Source organism: Prosopis cineraria, unplaced genomic scaffold (assembly GCF_029017545.1).
Source record: "Prosopis cineraria cultivar Desert tree isolate PC_DT_omini unplaced genomic scaffold, ASM2901754v1 PC3, whole genome shotgun sequence".
Lineage (NCBI taxonomy): Eukaryota > Viridiplantae > Streptophyta > Magnoliopsida > Fabales > Fabaceae > Prosopis > Prosopis cineraria.
The window spans coordinates 31,861,270-31,878,237 of record NW_026555334.1 but is presented as its reverse complement, the minus strand read 5'-3'; the positions used below and the strand labels follow the sequence as shown (position 1 = coordinate 31,878,237).

Genomic DNA, 16,968 nt, shown 5'->3' with positions numbered 1-16,968 from the left:
TGTTATTATAATATGTAATTGTGATTAATATAATTCAATAATTAATTTTAAATTATTGTTATTTATGTGCTTGTGTTGCTTTGATTTTAAACTTAATAAATTATATGATTTAAAATTTTATGAACGTTATTATCCAGATCTTTTTTTAACATTATTTCATTTATCAGGATGGCGGAATGTCTCGATTCAGTCCTGACTCTTAACGGGACGGAATGACTTTTGAGATGGAATGAACACGGGGTCAAAATTTAATCTCGATCTTTTTTTCAAAATGAGATATGAGATGAGGGTGTTCCGTCCCATAAACACCTTTAGATTAAAGCAGTGGAGGTGGAACACGAGTAAGACGACCAATTAAAGTATAAAAGAACTTAGTTACAAGTAAATATCAAAAGCTTACGTTAACCTTGGAGGGATTGAAGAGACATGGAATCATGAATTAAATTAAACAATAACAATATCATGGGTGAGAATCTCCTGCGCTTCACAATCAAGGTGGTCAGCAATTGCACTTTCTCGTTTGCCATCAAACAAGTCGCCTCAGAACACAGCAAGTGAATATGTAAGTTGTCAAGCTATGATAGGTCGTTCCCCAAAATCCAAATAATTGGACATAATTTAAGAGCAAGTGGCCTCTCACGTGGCTTTCTGGAGTACATGTTGGTGATGAAATGCTTCATGTGGATCGGGACTTTGTGACCTCCCTTTTTTAATTTTTTCTTATTTATCATCATCGGCACTGTAATATAATTTAAGAGCAATGATTCTCTTAACTTTGGGGCCACTGGTTTTTCACTTTCTGAAAATTTTCCATGAGTGCAAATGGTTATGACCTGCAATTAAACAGGTACCTTTTTCTGTGATGCTGTGATTAGAATTTTTTTTAATGTCATAATATGAGAAGAGAACAATTTTTTTCATAATTGAAAATTTTGGTGAGCTTGATTTTAGGAGCTCATCAGGATTAAGATATATTTTCAAAATCACAAAACACTTATAAAGAATATTTACAGATCAGTAACAGGATTTACAGCTACAACCGAGTTATTAATCAAATTCTTATTAATTTGAACAATTTTTATTAGTAGAGAGAAGATTTTTTTATTATTAATATACCTAGGAAAAAAAAACAATATGTAAATTTTCCATCATAAATGTATAAATAAAGCTAATTGAGGATTTTCCTAGAGAACACCGATATTATGATGACAAATAATTAAACAACACAAGTTGAGAAGAATTAAATTGAAAAGGAAAGCATCTCGTACTTTTCACGAGGGAACACATACTGAATCTCATCAACTCAACCAATGATGTGAAAATCGTGAATTACCTTAGCTTAGGTGAGAAACGATAATAATGAACTGCACGTAACCTCGTAATTTCAAGCTTAATTTATAATTTATTTAATATGTATACTAAAACAAAAAGTGTCATTATTCATTTTGGTACACCATCCTCTTATCTTTCAAGTTTAAAGCCTCATGCTATTTTTTTATTATATATAAATATTATTATATTAGAGATTAATTAGATATCAAATATAAACACATCTTATTCGCACTTCAACTTATTATATGTCGTTCGAGACTGGTACTAGAGTTTTGCTGACAACAAAAGCCTAGTAGCATTAAAACAAGGAGGCCTGCACGCGCGCGCGTGTGCGCACACATATACATTTTAATAAGCCTCCTAGAGGGCAATACCATTAAAAAAAAAAAAACAGAGCCCTTTGTGTGTGCGTGACAATGTGTGCGTGTGTGTTTTTGTATATATTAAAAAGAAAAAAAAAAGAGAGAACACCTTGAGAACCAAAGGAAGCATGGAGCCTTGGCCCGTTGCTATGGAGTTCACTTGGGCCATTGGAAACAAAAATGAAAAAAAAAAAAAAAAAGAACCTTGCTCGTGGAAACGTTGCGTTTCAGTTTGGTGGCACAGAGTCAGACTCGTTGGGGTTGGGGCGGGAGCGGCATCGTATCCGCTTCTACTTTTAGGGCGTGTGCGGTTCTGTTAAAACGGAATCTCCAAACTGAGATCGAATTTATGAGTTATCGGACTGAAACGGTATGATTTCTTACGGTTCTCTCTGGTGGAATTTGGCAATACTTGTTTCGCCTCCCTTCGATGGCTTTAGACCCACTATGTAAAATATATTGATTCTGTTTCAGCCCTCTTCTTCCCTGGTGGCTTCATTTGTGGGCATGAACTTATAATTTTAATCCTGAACCTGCCGGGTTTCAGGCTAACTGGATTGCTATAATGGATGCTGCAAGTGCTGAAAATGGGGCAGCTGCAACATCTGTTGGTGATGTTGGTACTGACTTTGATGCCGAAACGGATAAAATCGTGTTCCTTGAAGGCGAATCACCCAATGGGGAGGATATTGGAGATATCGGCATTGATAACATAACTCTAACCAGGCTGGAGTTAAGTTTAGCCGGTTTCTCTGAGAAAGTTACTAATCTGAGCATCTTTATGATGCGTCTAGCTACTATGGATAGTGAATTTGAGGCCTTCGCGATGGAGAAAGATCACGTGGAACTTGATTCCGTTGAGAAGGGTCTTGAATTTGATCTTTTATCGGGTATACTGGATTCAGAGGTTGGAGAATTGGATAAGTTCTTGCACACACTGCGAACTGAGATTGCTGATGCTCGACAGAGAACATCGTCATGCACCCACTTGGGGGAAACTTTTATGGTAATGAAAGAAAACTTGTGTGATTTTGAGCAGCGTTTGAAGCAGTCTGAAGAGCAGTTTTCTGTAATCAAGATGCAATCGACGAATTTTCAGAGGAATTTGTCCTCTTTCAGGAGGGGGAAAACTGGTAATCATTGAATCCCATTTATTTATTTGTTTGTTTTGAAAATTGTCGTTTTTATGCAGTTGTACAAGAAGTTATTCATTTATTCGTGCCCTAATATCCAAGGGTCCGCTTCAGTTTCCTGAGATATTGTTGTCTAAGGCAGTATGATCTCTATTATTAATGGGTTCTTTTATTAAAAAAAGGGGGAAAAGAGTGGCAAAAAAAATAAAAATAAATGAAGGCATATTTATTTTATTGTTCACGTGGATATTTTGTACAGAAGAGATTATACACTTGTTGGTCATTGAATTGATTGGCTCAAGAGAGCTGCTTGCTTTGACAAATAAGAGTACTAGGTATGAATAATTTTCTTCTTCTTAAGAAATGATGTTTTCCCCCTTTACTTACAATGACAACAGGGAGAAGTGACGTGGGTAAAATCATCAGAGAGGATAATGAATCTTTAAATATGAATCCAGAGATAAATATGCACACCGCTGAGCAACAAAGGAATATCCTGAGGATGCTAGAGAAATCCTTGGCAAGGGAAATAGATCTTGAGAAAAATATGAATGATTCACTACAAATTGAAGAAGAGCTAAAATTAAGAATATCATCCTTAGAGGAGGAGCTAGTTTATGCAGAGGAAGAAGCAACTGATGTATGGGAAAGATGGTTTGAAGCAGATAGTGCAAGTCAGATCCTGATGGGGATTTCGAGAGACTTACTTGGCAGACTCCAGATTTCTCAGTTCAAGCTGAATGGTTTTGCTCAGCGTGAATCTGAGCTTAGAGCTAAACTAGGTCTTGCTAATTCTGAGGACTCCATGATAAGTGAAAAGGTGAATTCACTCGAGAAGCAGCTAAAACAATCTGAATTTCAACTACTGAATGCAAAGGCTTCTGCTGATGAATATCAGAAGTTATATAATGTTTTGTGTTCTGATGTAAGATATATGGAAAATCGTATTGTAGAACTAAAAAAAAATGCATCCAAGGCAGAAAGTAGGGCTATTAGTGCAGAAGCTGATAATAAATTATTGGCAGAGAGTAACACTAGACTCAATGAAGAGCTGGCTCTTTTGAAAGAGAGTGGTGCTGCCAAGGTGGATTTGCTGGAGAGGCAGCTTAAAGAATCTGATCTACGGTTACAGCATGCCATAGCATCTTCTGAAGCCAGTCAGGAGAAACAAGATATGTTATATTCTACAATTGATGATATGAAAAATGTGATTGGGGATCTTAAGTCAAATGTTTCTAAATTTGAAAGTCGGGCTGACAGTGCAGAGGAGAAGTGTATTGTATTATCTGAATCAAATGCTGAGTTAAATGAGGAATTAAGTTTTTTGAGGAGTAGATTGGAATGTCTGGAGGAAACTCTGCATCAAGTGGAAAAAACTAAAATGGCAACAGCAAAAGACATTGGCATGCATGCCATGAATTTTAAAACTTTGGTCACTCAGTTGAGTGTTGAGAGAGAGCGTCTCAATAAGCAGGTATAGATTGAGTCTGTTACTTGTCTTTCAGGTCATAAGTTATAAAACTTTAATGGTATTCCTTAGTTGGGTGAGTTTATAGGAAAATGGAGCTTTGGCCAACTTGAGGAAAACCCCTCATTATGCTACTTTTAAGAAGTCTACCTTTTATGAACACCACTTTTGATTTCTCAACATTTGCCAACTTTCAGTTGTAATTCACCTCTGTACGCCAGTCAATAGCACAGTTAGGATGTCTGCATGAATTTTAGTGTACCTTCCTATATTATTCTATCTATGTGAATGGTGCTATTTACTGCTTTCAAATTCCCGTATACCGCACATGTGTTAGTGTAGTATTTATTTGATGTTTTAAAAAATGATTAGATACATGTAAACCTTGGATTTGTCTAAAATTTTGCTGAATATTGTTAAAATTTAAAATGCAGGGTTCTGTTTCATTTTTTGGTCTTAGTACGTTTGCATGTGGTTGCTTTTACCCCACTGACATTTGATTGGACATTTCTTATATTTACTCGCTAATCAGCCAAGAAATTACTAATATTGTAATGTTCTAAATTGATCTGCAGATTATGATACATTTGATTGGGAACATCATTGTTTCTTGGGTCCATTTTTGAATAACAATTGACCGACCATCACCATTTTCTATTTCTATTCTTATAATTTTACACTTTTTGCTGTAAGATTTTAATTGGGTTATTTAATTAGCAAAGAATTTTTTGGTATAAAAATTTTTTTTACAGGGCATCACCGTGCTTGAATTAAAAGGCTTTTTTATTAGCTTTTTGCGCCGTTCTTATTTTGTTGAAATCCTTGTTTGTTTCATCTGCAGATATCTTCCTTAGCATTTGAAAACAAAATTTTGGTAGTGAAGCTAGAAAAGACATATGGGGGTCCTCCTCAAGATACTAGTGATTCTAACAGAGATATTGGTTCTTCTGCCAGAGAAATTAAGGAAGAAGTTTGTGAGACTCCAGTCACTTGCCATAAGGTTGGAATTTTGAACTCTGTTGACTTTTTTAATATTTTGTTTTGATTTTTTTGGGGCGGGGGGTTGGGAAGAGGAGTGGGGATTTACATATACTGATTAATGAGTAGGAATTATTACCAAATCCTAGTTTTTTGTGTGGATAATAGTTGGCTACCTAAGAATCTTCAATCGTACTTGAGGACAAAGTTGCCTTCTGTTCTTGCTTCTTTGCAATAATTGATCAATGATGTGATTTGGTCATTGGTCCCACTATACTAATGTTTTCTATCTGAATTCCACAATTCCATAATCTAGTGCTGCAGATGCAGTGAATGATTATATCTGCAGCAAGCTTCATACTAATTATTTCTGATGGCGGTTCATGAATTATGTGATTTTAAGTTGCTATTCTCTTCATTTACGGGCTGCTCCTGGCTTATATGCACAAATATCTGTTAATGCCATTTTCTATATCGGCATATCTTCACCCCTAGAAAAAGATAAGCTTCTCTGTGGTTTAAGATGTACTGGTGCAATGTGTTGAAACGTGTCAATCATTGCAACTGCAATTTTAATAAATATTTTTTCATGTAAGAGAAAAGTTTATCTCTAATTATTGGATAAGCAGTGCGGTGGTGCATACCAGGTATTTGTTATAAACTGTTCTACTTATTAGATTCTTTGCCCTAATTTTGGGTTATCAGCAATGTTAACTTTGCCTTTTCCAGGGTTTAGTGCAGAACCGCAGATCATACAAAATATATAGATAGTGTTATCTTGTACTGAACGCAAAAGTAATACTCCCTTCGATCCAAAATATAAACATTTTTTCTTAACTAACTTTGACTTAAAATATAAGTAATTTAGTACTTGTAAATTTTTTTCCCCATTTCACCCCTTGTATTTATTAAATCTCGACATTTGTATATGTGTATATCTCATTTATCATAGAGTGCTTTGATAACGGAGACTAGGGGCAAAATATATATATATATATATATTTTATGGGAATGTGGATTTTATTGTTATGCAAATTTTTTTAAAAAATTGCTTATATTTATCCTGAAAGTACGTCTCTGTTTTTCTTTTTGTAGGAGGACAGGGCTGGACAAAATTTGTCCTCTAAGGAGAACGAAAAGAAGGCTGTGGAGCCCATGCCTGACATTGGGACTGTGAGAAGAACAGATGCGGGAGTTCTTAATTTCAAGCACTTGCTCATAGCAATACTTGTCTCACTTGTTTCAACTGTGACTTTTTTGTGGTTGAAAGGACAAGAATTTTGATGTCAGTCCTTGAAAGTACATTGTTATGAGGAATTATATTGTAGGTTTTTAATGCAAAGCATGTTTTTGGGCTAAGGCAAAGCTATGGGACTTCTAGTTTTGTGTATGACTTTCTGCTGTTTTTCTGCTCTTATTTTTTCTATCAAGTGTTGTCAGATTTCTCTACTTTTTTCGGTTTTTCGATTGTTCGAGTGTAGAATTAGGCAATCAGCTTGCCGAATAGGCGAAAACTGTGATCTTAAGTTGTTGCCGGAAAGCAAAAACGGATGCCTTCGTTGACAGTAATAACGGTTTATCCATGTTGTGGATTTTTTGGTTGGATTGACATTCTGAGTTGACATTTTTAATTATTTTTGTTTGTTTGTTTGTTCTTGACTCCTGAGGGCGGTTTACGTGCTGAAGCAGTGAAGCTTGAACTGAATTTTATGGATTATCTTGTTTTTTTTTTTGGTCGAAAAATTTTATGGATTATCACATGAGAATTGACTCTCGGAAACACTCAATGTTTCATGACTAATTAATTCTCACTAGATAATCTATGCGTTCCATAACATCATGCTTGTTCAAACAAGGAATAAAATAGTTTATCTTCTTTTACCCCAAAATAGTTGATATTCTAATTTCCATAATTTGTTCATGTAAATTGTTAATATTTTAAGAATTGATCTAGTCTTGATGTTATTTTTAAAATAATCTTATAAAAAATGTGGGGGAATTTCAGATTGCTTATTCTTGAAGAATTCACAATACTGTTTTCCTTGGGGATTCTTGGCTACAGCCATCGTTTTTTTTTTTTTTTTTTGGCATTTGGAAAATTTCTTCCTTGGGGAAACTTCCTGTTTATAGTGACGACTCTCTTATACTCTCTTTTCTCGCAAGAATCGTAAAAGGAATATTGGTACAACGCGCAAGAAGGAAAAATCCAAGGGTTTTCGTCGTCGCCTAGTGAAATTTCATAGATAGAGTCCCGAGAACCCATTAAGGTGTGGATTTCGGAAGGTTCGCTGATTTGTTCGCTAGATCCTGCCAAGTTGGTTTTTAGTCTTTTTCGAATATCGGTTCCCCCATGGCTAATAACTCTCAACTTCCATCCCTCTTTTCCATCGAAGATGAATGTGAAGAATCAGGCCCCGATGAACAGGTATCTGATCTCCCATCACCGACTGCTCACGATCATTGGTGCACCAACCCCTCGAACCCCTTTGCAACTGTGTCCTTCGACCATTTGAGCTACAATTCAAACTGGTACTCTGATTCGGACTCCGATTCGGTTAGTTGCTTTGTTACAGATCTTTTTGAAAATCGCTTGGCGGAGGACTCTCACCGTCGTTGCAACGATAATTCTGATATTAATCCGTTTTCGGCCGTTCCTTGCGATGGTCACGGTGGAGAAGGGTCAGATTTTACGGAGACGGAATTAGGGTCTGGATTTGGAACGGGAAAGAATGCTGGGATTTCTGCAGTACGTGAGGCATCTGGCTCTGAAAGGGTTCGCTCGCAAATGGATGGCCTTCGAATTGTCGGGTTTAGTTCTGATTCGGATTCAAATACTGATGAAGAGCTTGATAGGGCTATAGAACTGAGTTATGGTGAAAATGATGGCAACAGAGCTAGTGGCTTTGACGATTTTGATGTTCATTTTTGTTGGGACAGCATTTGCTTGGAGGATCAGAGGACCCTCAATGAACATCTTGAATGGGAGGATTTAGAGGAAAGAGTCAATGATGGAGAAGACTTGAGCGTGGTGATTGGTGAGGTTGATGATCAATCAGTAGCATCTGGATTTTCCTATGGAGAAGAGTCCGGTGAAGAGGCATTGAGATACCTTGAATGGGAAATTCTGTTAGCAGTCAACAATGTGGAGAGGAATTCGAGCTTGGAGCATGGCGCCACTGGAGGTCCCTTCGTAACGGTTCAGGATGATGGTTATATGAACACAGCTGAATATGATATATTTTTTGGGCAATTTCTGGAAAATGAGAGTTCCTTAAAGGGTGGTCCTCCTACCGCTAAAAGTGTTATGGAGAATCTTCCTTTAGTAGAATTGACAAAGGAAGACTTGGATGGGGAGAATGTAGCTTGTGCTGTTTGCAAAGATGAAATCCTACGAAAGGAAAAAGTGAGAAGGCTTCCTTGCTCACACTTTTACCATGGAGACTGTATTATGCCATGGTTGAGCATTCGTAATACGTGCCCTGTTTGTCGGTTTGAACTGCCCACAGATGATCCCGATTATGAGCAGAGGAAGGGTCAGAGAACTGCTCTTGATCTGTTGGAGTTTTCAGTGTAGATGCTGATTTGAATCTTTGCTTCAGGTTATATCTCGGTTAACATAAATAGCAGTTTGTCCAGTTCCATCTCCAACTGATGATGAGAGCACGACTTTTGTAATTAGCTTTCATGTTTTTAATTCACTCTGTTTAGTATCACTCATTGTCATGTATGGTCTGAATTCTCATCAAAATAAGTAGTATTTCGTGTGGATATTACTAATACTATGGCGAGAAGAATTACTTTGTCTAAAGATATTTCACACCACAACTGGAACCATCCTGATTGTATAATATTCCCATTCATAATCTTATCAGCTACAACTATTGAATTGATGTGTTTTTGACTCACAATCATGATCTGCAAATGTTGGCCATCAGTATACTTGTAGTTTACTTCATATTCTTCCCCACCTCCCTCATTGGATTTACATTTCTTAGAGAGAACAAATATTGCATGCTGTTTTTTAATTGAGAGATATTTTGACTGTTTAATCACTTATCAGTTGTCACATAATACGTTGTTGCTTTCACAGACATTTTTCCTCTTCTGCATAAAGCAAAATGTTTTGTTAATGCTTTTACTTCTTTCTCATTGATTCCAGGGCACCCGATCATATAATTAGATGTTACTCTTGCAGGCTTTGTGCAGGAAATCAAAAGATTGAAATAGCTAATAGTTCTCTTTCAGCAATTGCTGGAAAAAGATTAGTAGTTATCTTTTTCTTGTGCTGCATGTTTCAAATTTTTCTTGTAATTTACTCTTAATCAGAAAATTAGCTAAATTTGTGGTGTTGTGCTGAATTCTTTTTCTATTTCACTTTAAATCTTCATAGTGATTACCCGGGTCAATTCATCCACTCACATTACAATGAACATTTGGAGGCAATTTATCATATCTTGAGACACTGTGAATGTACTCTTAGAGGAGGCTTGTTGTTCATGAAATATGAATAGAGAAATCTAGAAGTATATGCAAATGCTGATTGGGTTTCAATTACATATAGGAGATGTAACTCAGGATATTGTGCTTCTCTTGCGTGGAATTTTGTTAGTCGGAGGAGCGAAAAACAAAACTTTGGTACATGATGTAGTGTAGAGACAGAATTCTCTATTGTGTGGCATATTGATCATGTGAAATACTTGGACTGCATTGAATCTTTAAGGAACTAAAAGATAAAATTAGATTCTCCTAAGAAGTCATTTTGTGATGGAAGGAAGCAGTGAATATTGCCCACAACCGGCATACCATGATCGCACGAAGCATATTGAGATTGGTCGGTGTTTTTATTAAGGAGAAGCTGGGCGGCAGAGTTATTTGCATTCCATTTACGCCTACGATGCAACATATAGCAGATGTCCTAACCAGAACTTCGCCTCAACTTAAGTTTGATTCATTTGTAATCAGTTCGGTGCAACTAGCATCTGGCCGGCAATGTGAGGGGGTGTCGAGATCTTTATCATGACCTATAGAGAATTGATTCTTTTGGTTAAAGAAATAACTGATTAATCTAGAATTGCTAACTGTATATTATCTCAATTAGTTATTATCAGTTTGGATAACTCTTACTTGGATTTATTTGTTTGATGAATAGGAGGTAACGTGATTGACATTTTTCCTCCACTACCTTATTAATTTATATTGATGTACTCTATCTGAACATAAATAAATGGAAGATTATTCTTCTTCTGTTATTGTGTTATATAGTCAAACATAATATATATATTATATATATATATATATATTTTCTGATACAGAGATATGGCAGGCCCTCTTAAGTTTTAAAGTATTGGGACTAATAAATTTATACATTTTTGTTAGACGTGCAATTATATTTTCCAATAGTCAGCATTTTTATTTGTCACCCACAATTGAGGCTATAGATATAGCTATTATTTCATGGATAATCTTAGGACTAAACTTGCCTTCCCTCCCAGAATACTAAACCTTGTCATATTCATAGCTTTTCTCCGGAATTTTCATTTTTCTTTGGTTCTTTAAATTTACCTGCCAGGCATACAAGTTATAGGCATCAAATAGTCCTAGAGAAGTTCTACCGTTTATTTTGTTTAGAAACGATTTTTTTTTTTTTTTTTGTAATGGCAGGCAAAGAGCGTAAATGTGTTGTATAGTTGTGAAAGTATAGCATAGTTTTCAATGTCATAGTGACGAGTGGAGATTAAAAGGCAGCTGCTTGTCATGCAGTCGTATCAGACTTGGAATTGTCTGGTTTAGGTCCTTCAGGATTAACAGACTTGTATAGTTGGTGCCTGTGCCATGAGTTGCCTTTCTGAATCACTGGTTTTCTAATTTAATTCTTAGTAGCAGATGAAGTCCATTATTTTTGAAAATACCCCCTGAAAGATGGAGTAACAGTTTGTTCACTGGCTAGAATTAACTGCTACCTTGCCTAAGTTTTGTTGAACTCCATATCCCTTACTCCATTCATGTTCTGGTTGTTTTGAAATATGTGAGGCATGTGCCATGTGAGCTAATGCCCTACTCAGCTCCTCCTTCTAGAACTATAGAAGCACTGAACAAATGGAGACTATAATTTGTCAAGAAAACCGGAAGTTGACCAGCTCTTTGGGACATTCCAAATTCTTCCTGAAGAAGCAAAACTAGATCAAAGACTATTAAAGATAGATGTCGCAGACATGATTAATCAGTCAATGAGTAAGTGGAATTATTGCGGTCCTTCTCTGCCCCCTCCATCTTTCTGATGTTAAATTGCATGCAAGGCAAACTATTTTCCAAGGAATGCTATTGGAGTTTTAACTTAATTAATACGTCGATCTTATATTTTCTTCATGCGCTGTTGATGTGTTTAAGTAGCTTCTGTCATTTTATTGTCTTAACGGGATTCATTAGGTTGGAGCCTCTCGTTGTTGCATTATCTCGTATCAATACAATGTTACATTTTTCTTTCTTTCTTTTCTTTTCTTTTCTTTTGCATCTCTCCTGGTCTGTTCTCTACCCCTCTGGAGGAGTACATGCTAAAATAGCGGGGCAGACACTTAAAGCTCAAGACGACCTTCTCTGTTTCTTTGCAGTTTTGAGCTGACATTATTATTATTATTATTATTATTATTATTATTATTATTATTTTGGTTCATTGAGACAGTTATCTTAAATATTGTTCAGAAATAACATAATAAATAGTGTCAAAGACGATATTTAAGCTAGTTGTGCCTAATCAATTTGCTTCAGTAAACACCAAGAAATTAGTCTTGCTTATGAAAGCTGAAGTGATGGAAAGGAGTCCAATTTATTTGAATGGCTTTATTGGTTAGATGGTCAAATTTATCAACTTGTGGGATCAATTGGAACGGAAAAGTGTTCAACAAAGTAAAGCAAAAGAAAGTAGCCGTTCCTGTGACCAAGACTCGAGCAAGATAATGCAGGAGACAAAAGGGGCTACAAATTTTACTTCGCTAAACCTTTTACACTTTGAAGCACCAAATGCTCGACCCTACCTCGTGACCTCAACAAAATTATCAAATATTTTGGCTTTCATCGCCATCGTTTCAGGCACTTGCAATCACCTGAAGCCTCAGTCCCCACCACCCCGAGATTACCATCGTCATCGTTTGTACTAATCTGAACTCTACTTTTCCATTAAAAAAATTTGCGAACCAAAATGGCATTCCTTTGCATTGTTTTTCCAGCTATTCATCCCAGGGCATGCCTCACTAAGTGTCGCATCTGGCAAGTGACACTTAGGCCCCAGCTTTCAGCATTAATAATCCCCTAGTAAAGGAGGAGTTGGTTGGATTGAGAACAAAATCCATTCTTTAATTTTGATTACCAGATGATTTATAGTATCTCTCTCTCTCACACACACGCAGCAGACACACACTCGTTTCTCTGTTCGCCATTGGTGGTGGGTGGTTCCATTTGTGACCTACCATTAAAAATTGGTTCCCATACCAAGCGCAGTTTCAGTTGGTGTATCTGTTGAGAACCGACACGTGCCTCCCTCCTGACCACGTCTTATGTTTTACCTGAACGCCAAAGGTTAGTTTCCCTTTTCAGGATTCTATGATTGGGGGCACTCAATTTCATGGTCTCGCTCACTATCACGCACGATGCTTGAAAGTGGCTTTTAGAGTTTAATAGTGAAGTGACCGTCGAATTTTCACAGCAGTGAAAACCCTTTAAACTGGCGATGATTGATGGGTGTTTATATTACCATTTTAGGCTAAATATGCGAGCCAAACAAAACTCTGTGTGAGGTCTGGTACTGATGGTGGATTAACTTTACCTATCCACTTGAAAATTTTGTCTCTTAATCTAAAAATTGGAGCTACATCACCCGCAAAACATACGCAAAAAGGAAAAACAAAACAAAGCGGTCATTTTCATCAATGGGAGGAAGGCCTCTGATTTCCGTAGTGTCCACATTGGCAATCAAAGAGAGCACTCATTCCCTATAGAAACCTTGCCTCCATATGTGGCCCTTGAGAGCTATTTTGGTTCAGCATTTCTAACAATCTTGCCCCTTCCCTCACAAGATTTTTATTTCTATTTTCATTTTTATTTTTATTATGGAGAGGTGGGGACTTAGAATCATTATTACTTCAATCATTTTGGGTTTGAAAATGATAGCAGCAAGGAAGAGGGTCTCTCTCAAGCTAGTGGCCCCCTTGTTTATACCACACCCACTAAAATTGACATCTCCAGTAAACTCTACTCGCTTCAAATTTCAGTATTTCTGTAAACTTTCATCTGGTAGGTTGAAAGCAATGGTTTCTCATAACATCCCCTTTATAAGTTCAACAAACTGAGATCACTTACATGAATCAGATGACGTTATCAGATTGTATGAACGACTAGGTTTTTAGATATGCCATTTATTAAGGGATCCCATTTGATAACTTTTCATGATATGTAGAAACTGGACCCCAAAAATGAAAAAACAAACTGGGTTACAAAGAATGATAAAGAAAAGGAATTGTTGAGTGTATCCATTACTAGAAGCAAGGCAAAAGCTTTAGATAATTGTAACACCTCTGCTTCAGGAGTTTCGCCTGACAAGAAATTAGAGTCAAGAAGTCATTGGATTATGGACAAGGTTGGTGAGATGATTGCAGGGCAATGAGAGAGTGTTGAAAAGAGCACAGATAAAAACAAAACCAGAAGAAGCAAGGAGACAACTTGGAACATGCAAGGAGGAACATGCCACACAATGACACAAAACATATCTTCAGGAGGGTGGTGCATATCGCAGCATATCTCACTGTGTTATGATAGCATTTGGTTTTGTCAATGTGATGTTGGAAGTTTGATTAATTCATCCTCCCTTGTTTTAGAGAACACAAGAGGAAGGATTATGCATGATGACGTATCTCTCTTTTTCTCATTATTAATCAAGTGCAGCTTGCTTTAGTTTTTTTTAAATGGTGGGTGCCATCCTCTGTTTTAATCTAACAGCTCAAGTTTTAAAAGTTGATTGATTTTTCTTTTCTTTTCTTTGTCAGGTCTACTTGGGTATGTGACTATCGATTCCGCCATTTCAACCAATAATAGTCGATATGTACATATCCGTGTATTGAGAAAATAACATAAGTTCCATGCATTTGGTTAAAATAAAAATTTTATCCCTCTAAATAAAAGTTCTTATTAAAGGGCATAAAATTTTTTTATCGGGGCTTTAGTTTAACGGTACAAACTTTTCATGTCCGTAAGCTACATTAGATTTAGCCCCAAATAAAATAACTTTTAATAGCTAGCAAATTCTTTAGTAATGAATCATACAGTAAAACTCTGGAAAAATGTTCCGATGAAACCCCATTTGGTTTGATGAAGAAGAGAAATTTCTCTTCCTTTACTTGTTAATAATCTTTCATTACTTTTTAAAGTAAGAATAAGAAGTATTTTTCATTTAACCTCTATTTGTTTACTCTAATTATTAAATGAATCCAAAAATTTGTACAAAATTTCTGTTAACAATAAGAAGTGAGCAAGGAGAAGATCTATATATATATATATATATATATATCCCTCAGGGATTAATAGGAGCCAAAGGTGAGGCAAAACCGAAACAGCTGATTGGTGGCTCTGCTTCTGCAAGCTCCAAGAATGTCTGGCTCTTCTGATACAGTAGGAACAATCTAGTCTAATAAAGATCAGTTATTGGTGAGACCACACTAAACTAGCACTTCATTGTAATTAATTAAGATGAAAAAAAGTAAGTGGCAGACGTTTAAAGGCACTTACCCATCATATATAAATTCAGATCAGCTCGCGTCACTGTCTGCTTCAACATATACTAGATGAACAGGTGGACACGTGTCAAGAGCTGGTAAGCTGTGCTTGGATAATCTACGAGACCTGACACAGCATACAGGTGCAGCATATGGGCAAACAACACATCAAGAAAACAAGTTTAATGAGGATGGACATTTAAATGCCGGGTTAGTTCAGATAGAAAATTGGGATTAACTGTTAACCTATATGCTTAAGAATGAACAAAGCAGCACGGCCACGACCACACGTCTCTTATCCACAAATGAAATTGTGAGTGGGCCAAAACCTTGAAGAAGCACGCACGCAAGCCAATATAAATAAATAATAATGCAGTTATATTTATTTATACATGCAAGCTAGCAGAGGGATGAAAATGAGCGCATGAGAAAAGGCATGATAATGTGATGGAAATTGAATAATTAAGAAAGCTAGAAAAGAAGATTGTATGAATCTTGGATGAAGGCATGCAAATAAAGGTGAGCATTATGGTGATGATTTTACGAGGACGGTGAGGGGATGTGTACGAGATTTGTGTTGAGAGGGTGTCACAGGATGTGTCGATTCCCAGTGAAGTGTTAAAGTACTAGAGGATCAAATTTCAAAGATTCTTTGGCTCATCTTTCTTCTTTTGTTTTTTTTTTTTTTATGATTTCTGAAATCAGGGGTTTTGCTGGGGACGTAGGTGGGAGCTTGGCTTGGACAATTTTGGGAGGGAAAGACCAAAATAAATGTGTGTGCACGCGTGTATGTGCGTGTTATGTGCATAGAATTTGTAAATGAATGTGAGAGGTTTCTGGGAGAGAACAAGTGTGGATGTGTGTGGGTAGGGATAGTGGGGTGCACACATCTTTCAAAGGGACATCCCCAGCCTACTACTGCCCAGGCTTGCTCTATACTATCCCTACTCCCAAACAAAGTGGAAAAGATTAATCAAATCTACATTGACCCCACAAATTACTCTCATTTTTTAAGACACTGATTCAAAGTTTGATAGTTAAAATTATAGTTAAATTATAATTAAATTAGTTATAAATAAAAAATTTTATTGAACAAGTCACCACATTGATTTATTAGTTCAACTGAATAAATTGATTCAAAATGTTATACTATATTTTTATCTCAAAATAAAAATCATATTATATTTGTCTAAATAATTCAAAATTATTTTTCCTTCGTCTCTCATTCAAAATTTTATACTCAATAGTATCTCACTAACAATATTTTCATATTGATAGTAGTATTCAAAAGCCGTGTCCTTTTAATATATGACTTGTATTCATATCAATTAGATCCACAATGATTGACATTCTCCTGTATATTACATTGATTTTATAATGAATAAAGAAAGTAACATTGTTGAAATAGAAAAGAATTTAGTAAGAGGTTTGGTTAGGCCATATAAAAATAATGTGAGATGAGAAATAATAAATTGGGGGACAGTTATTTTAAATAATATATGAATACGAACAAGAAATGGAAAAAAGAAGGAAAAGCAGAGGGAGATGGAAAAGATGGAGAACCAATAGGTTAAGGAAGAGGTGGAGGAGGGAGCCACGCGCGATTGGCATTCATGGGCCCCACCCTCCCTGACTTCTCCCTTTGTGTGTTTTTTCTTTGTATTTTTTATTTATTTTTAAAAAAGACTCAAGGCAGTGTGGGCTCCTGTCTTTCGTAACAAAATTAGATCATTCGCTCTTTGCAGATTCCATCGTTTCCAACAGTAACCTTCCACTTTTCTCGCCACTTATTAATTATTATCTACTTTCTTCCTACCTCATTAAGAAATTGATTTAATTTTTTTAATTATTGTGTATTCCTACCAATAAGTTAGTTTTAATAAAAAGGGCTAATTCTTTAAAACAAAAGAAGCCTAAATTCAAATTTTTGTTTA

The 16,968-nt window shown here is 36.1% G+C and overlaps 2 protein-coding genes across 2 annotated transcripts; both read left to right on the top strand.

Annotated features, from left to right (window-relative positions):
• The first annotated feature begins 1,954 nt into the window (after window positions 1-1,954).
• LOC129306926 (WPP domain-interacting tail-anchored protein 1) lies at window positions 1,955-6,884 on the top strand. The gene is made up of 4 exons (XM_054947741.1): window positions 1,955-2,827; window positions 3,226-4,301; window positions 5,137-5,295; window positions 6,369-6,884. The coding sequence occupies exons 1-4, from the start codon at window positions 2,260-2,262 to the stop codon at window positions 6,555-6,557; spliced, it is 1,992 nt and encodes a 663-aa protein (XP_054803716.1). The 5' UTR covers window positions 1,955-2,259; the 3' UTR covers window positions 6,558-6,884.
• A 524-nt stretch (window positions 6,885-7,408) lies between these two features.
• LOC129304768 (uncharacterized) lies at window positions 7,409-9,163 on the top strand. Its single transcript, XM_054944554.1, has one exon. The coding sequence runs from the start codon at window positions 7,624-7,626 to the stop codon at window positions 8,845-8,847; it is 1,224 nt and encodes a 407-aa protein (XP_054800529.1). The 5' UTR covers window positions 7,409-7,623; the 3' UTR covers window positions 8,848-9,163.
• The last annotated feature ends 7,805 nt before the right edge of the window (window positions 9,164-16,968 follow it).

Bases quoted from the DNA above. Each gene is read 5' to 3' on its own strand.
- LOC129306926 (XM_054947741.1), top strand. From the start codon at position 2,260: ATGGATGCTGCAAGTGCTGAAAATGGGGCAGCTGCAACATCTGTTGGT. The intron at 2,828-3,225 runs GTAATCATTGAA...CAATGACAACAG, and splicing joins TTTCAGGAGGGGGAAAACTG to GGAGAAGTGACGTGGGTAAA. The intron at 4,302-5,136 runs GTATAGATTGAG...TTTCATCTGCAG, and splicing joins GAGAGCGTCTCAATAAGCAG to ATATCTTCCTTAGCATTTGA.
- LOC129304768 (XM_054944554.1), top strand. From the start codon at position 7,624: ATGGCTAATAACTCTCAACTTCCATCCCTCTTTTCCATCGAAGATGAA.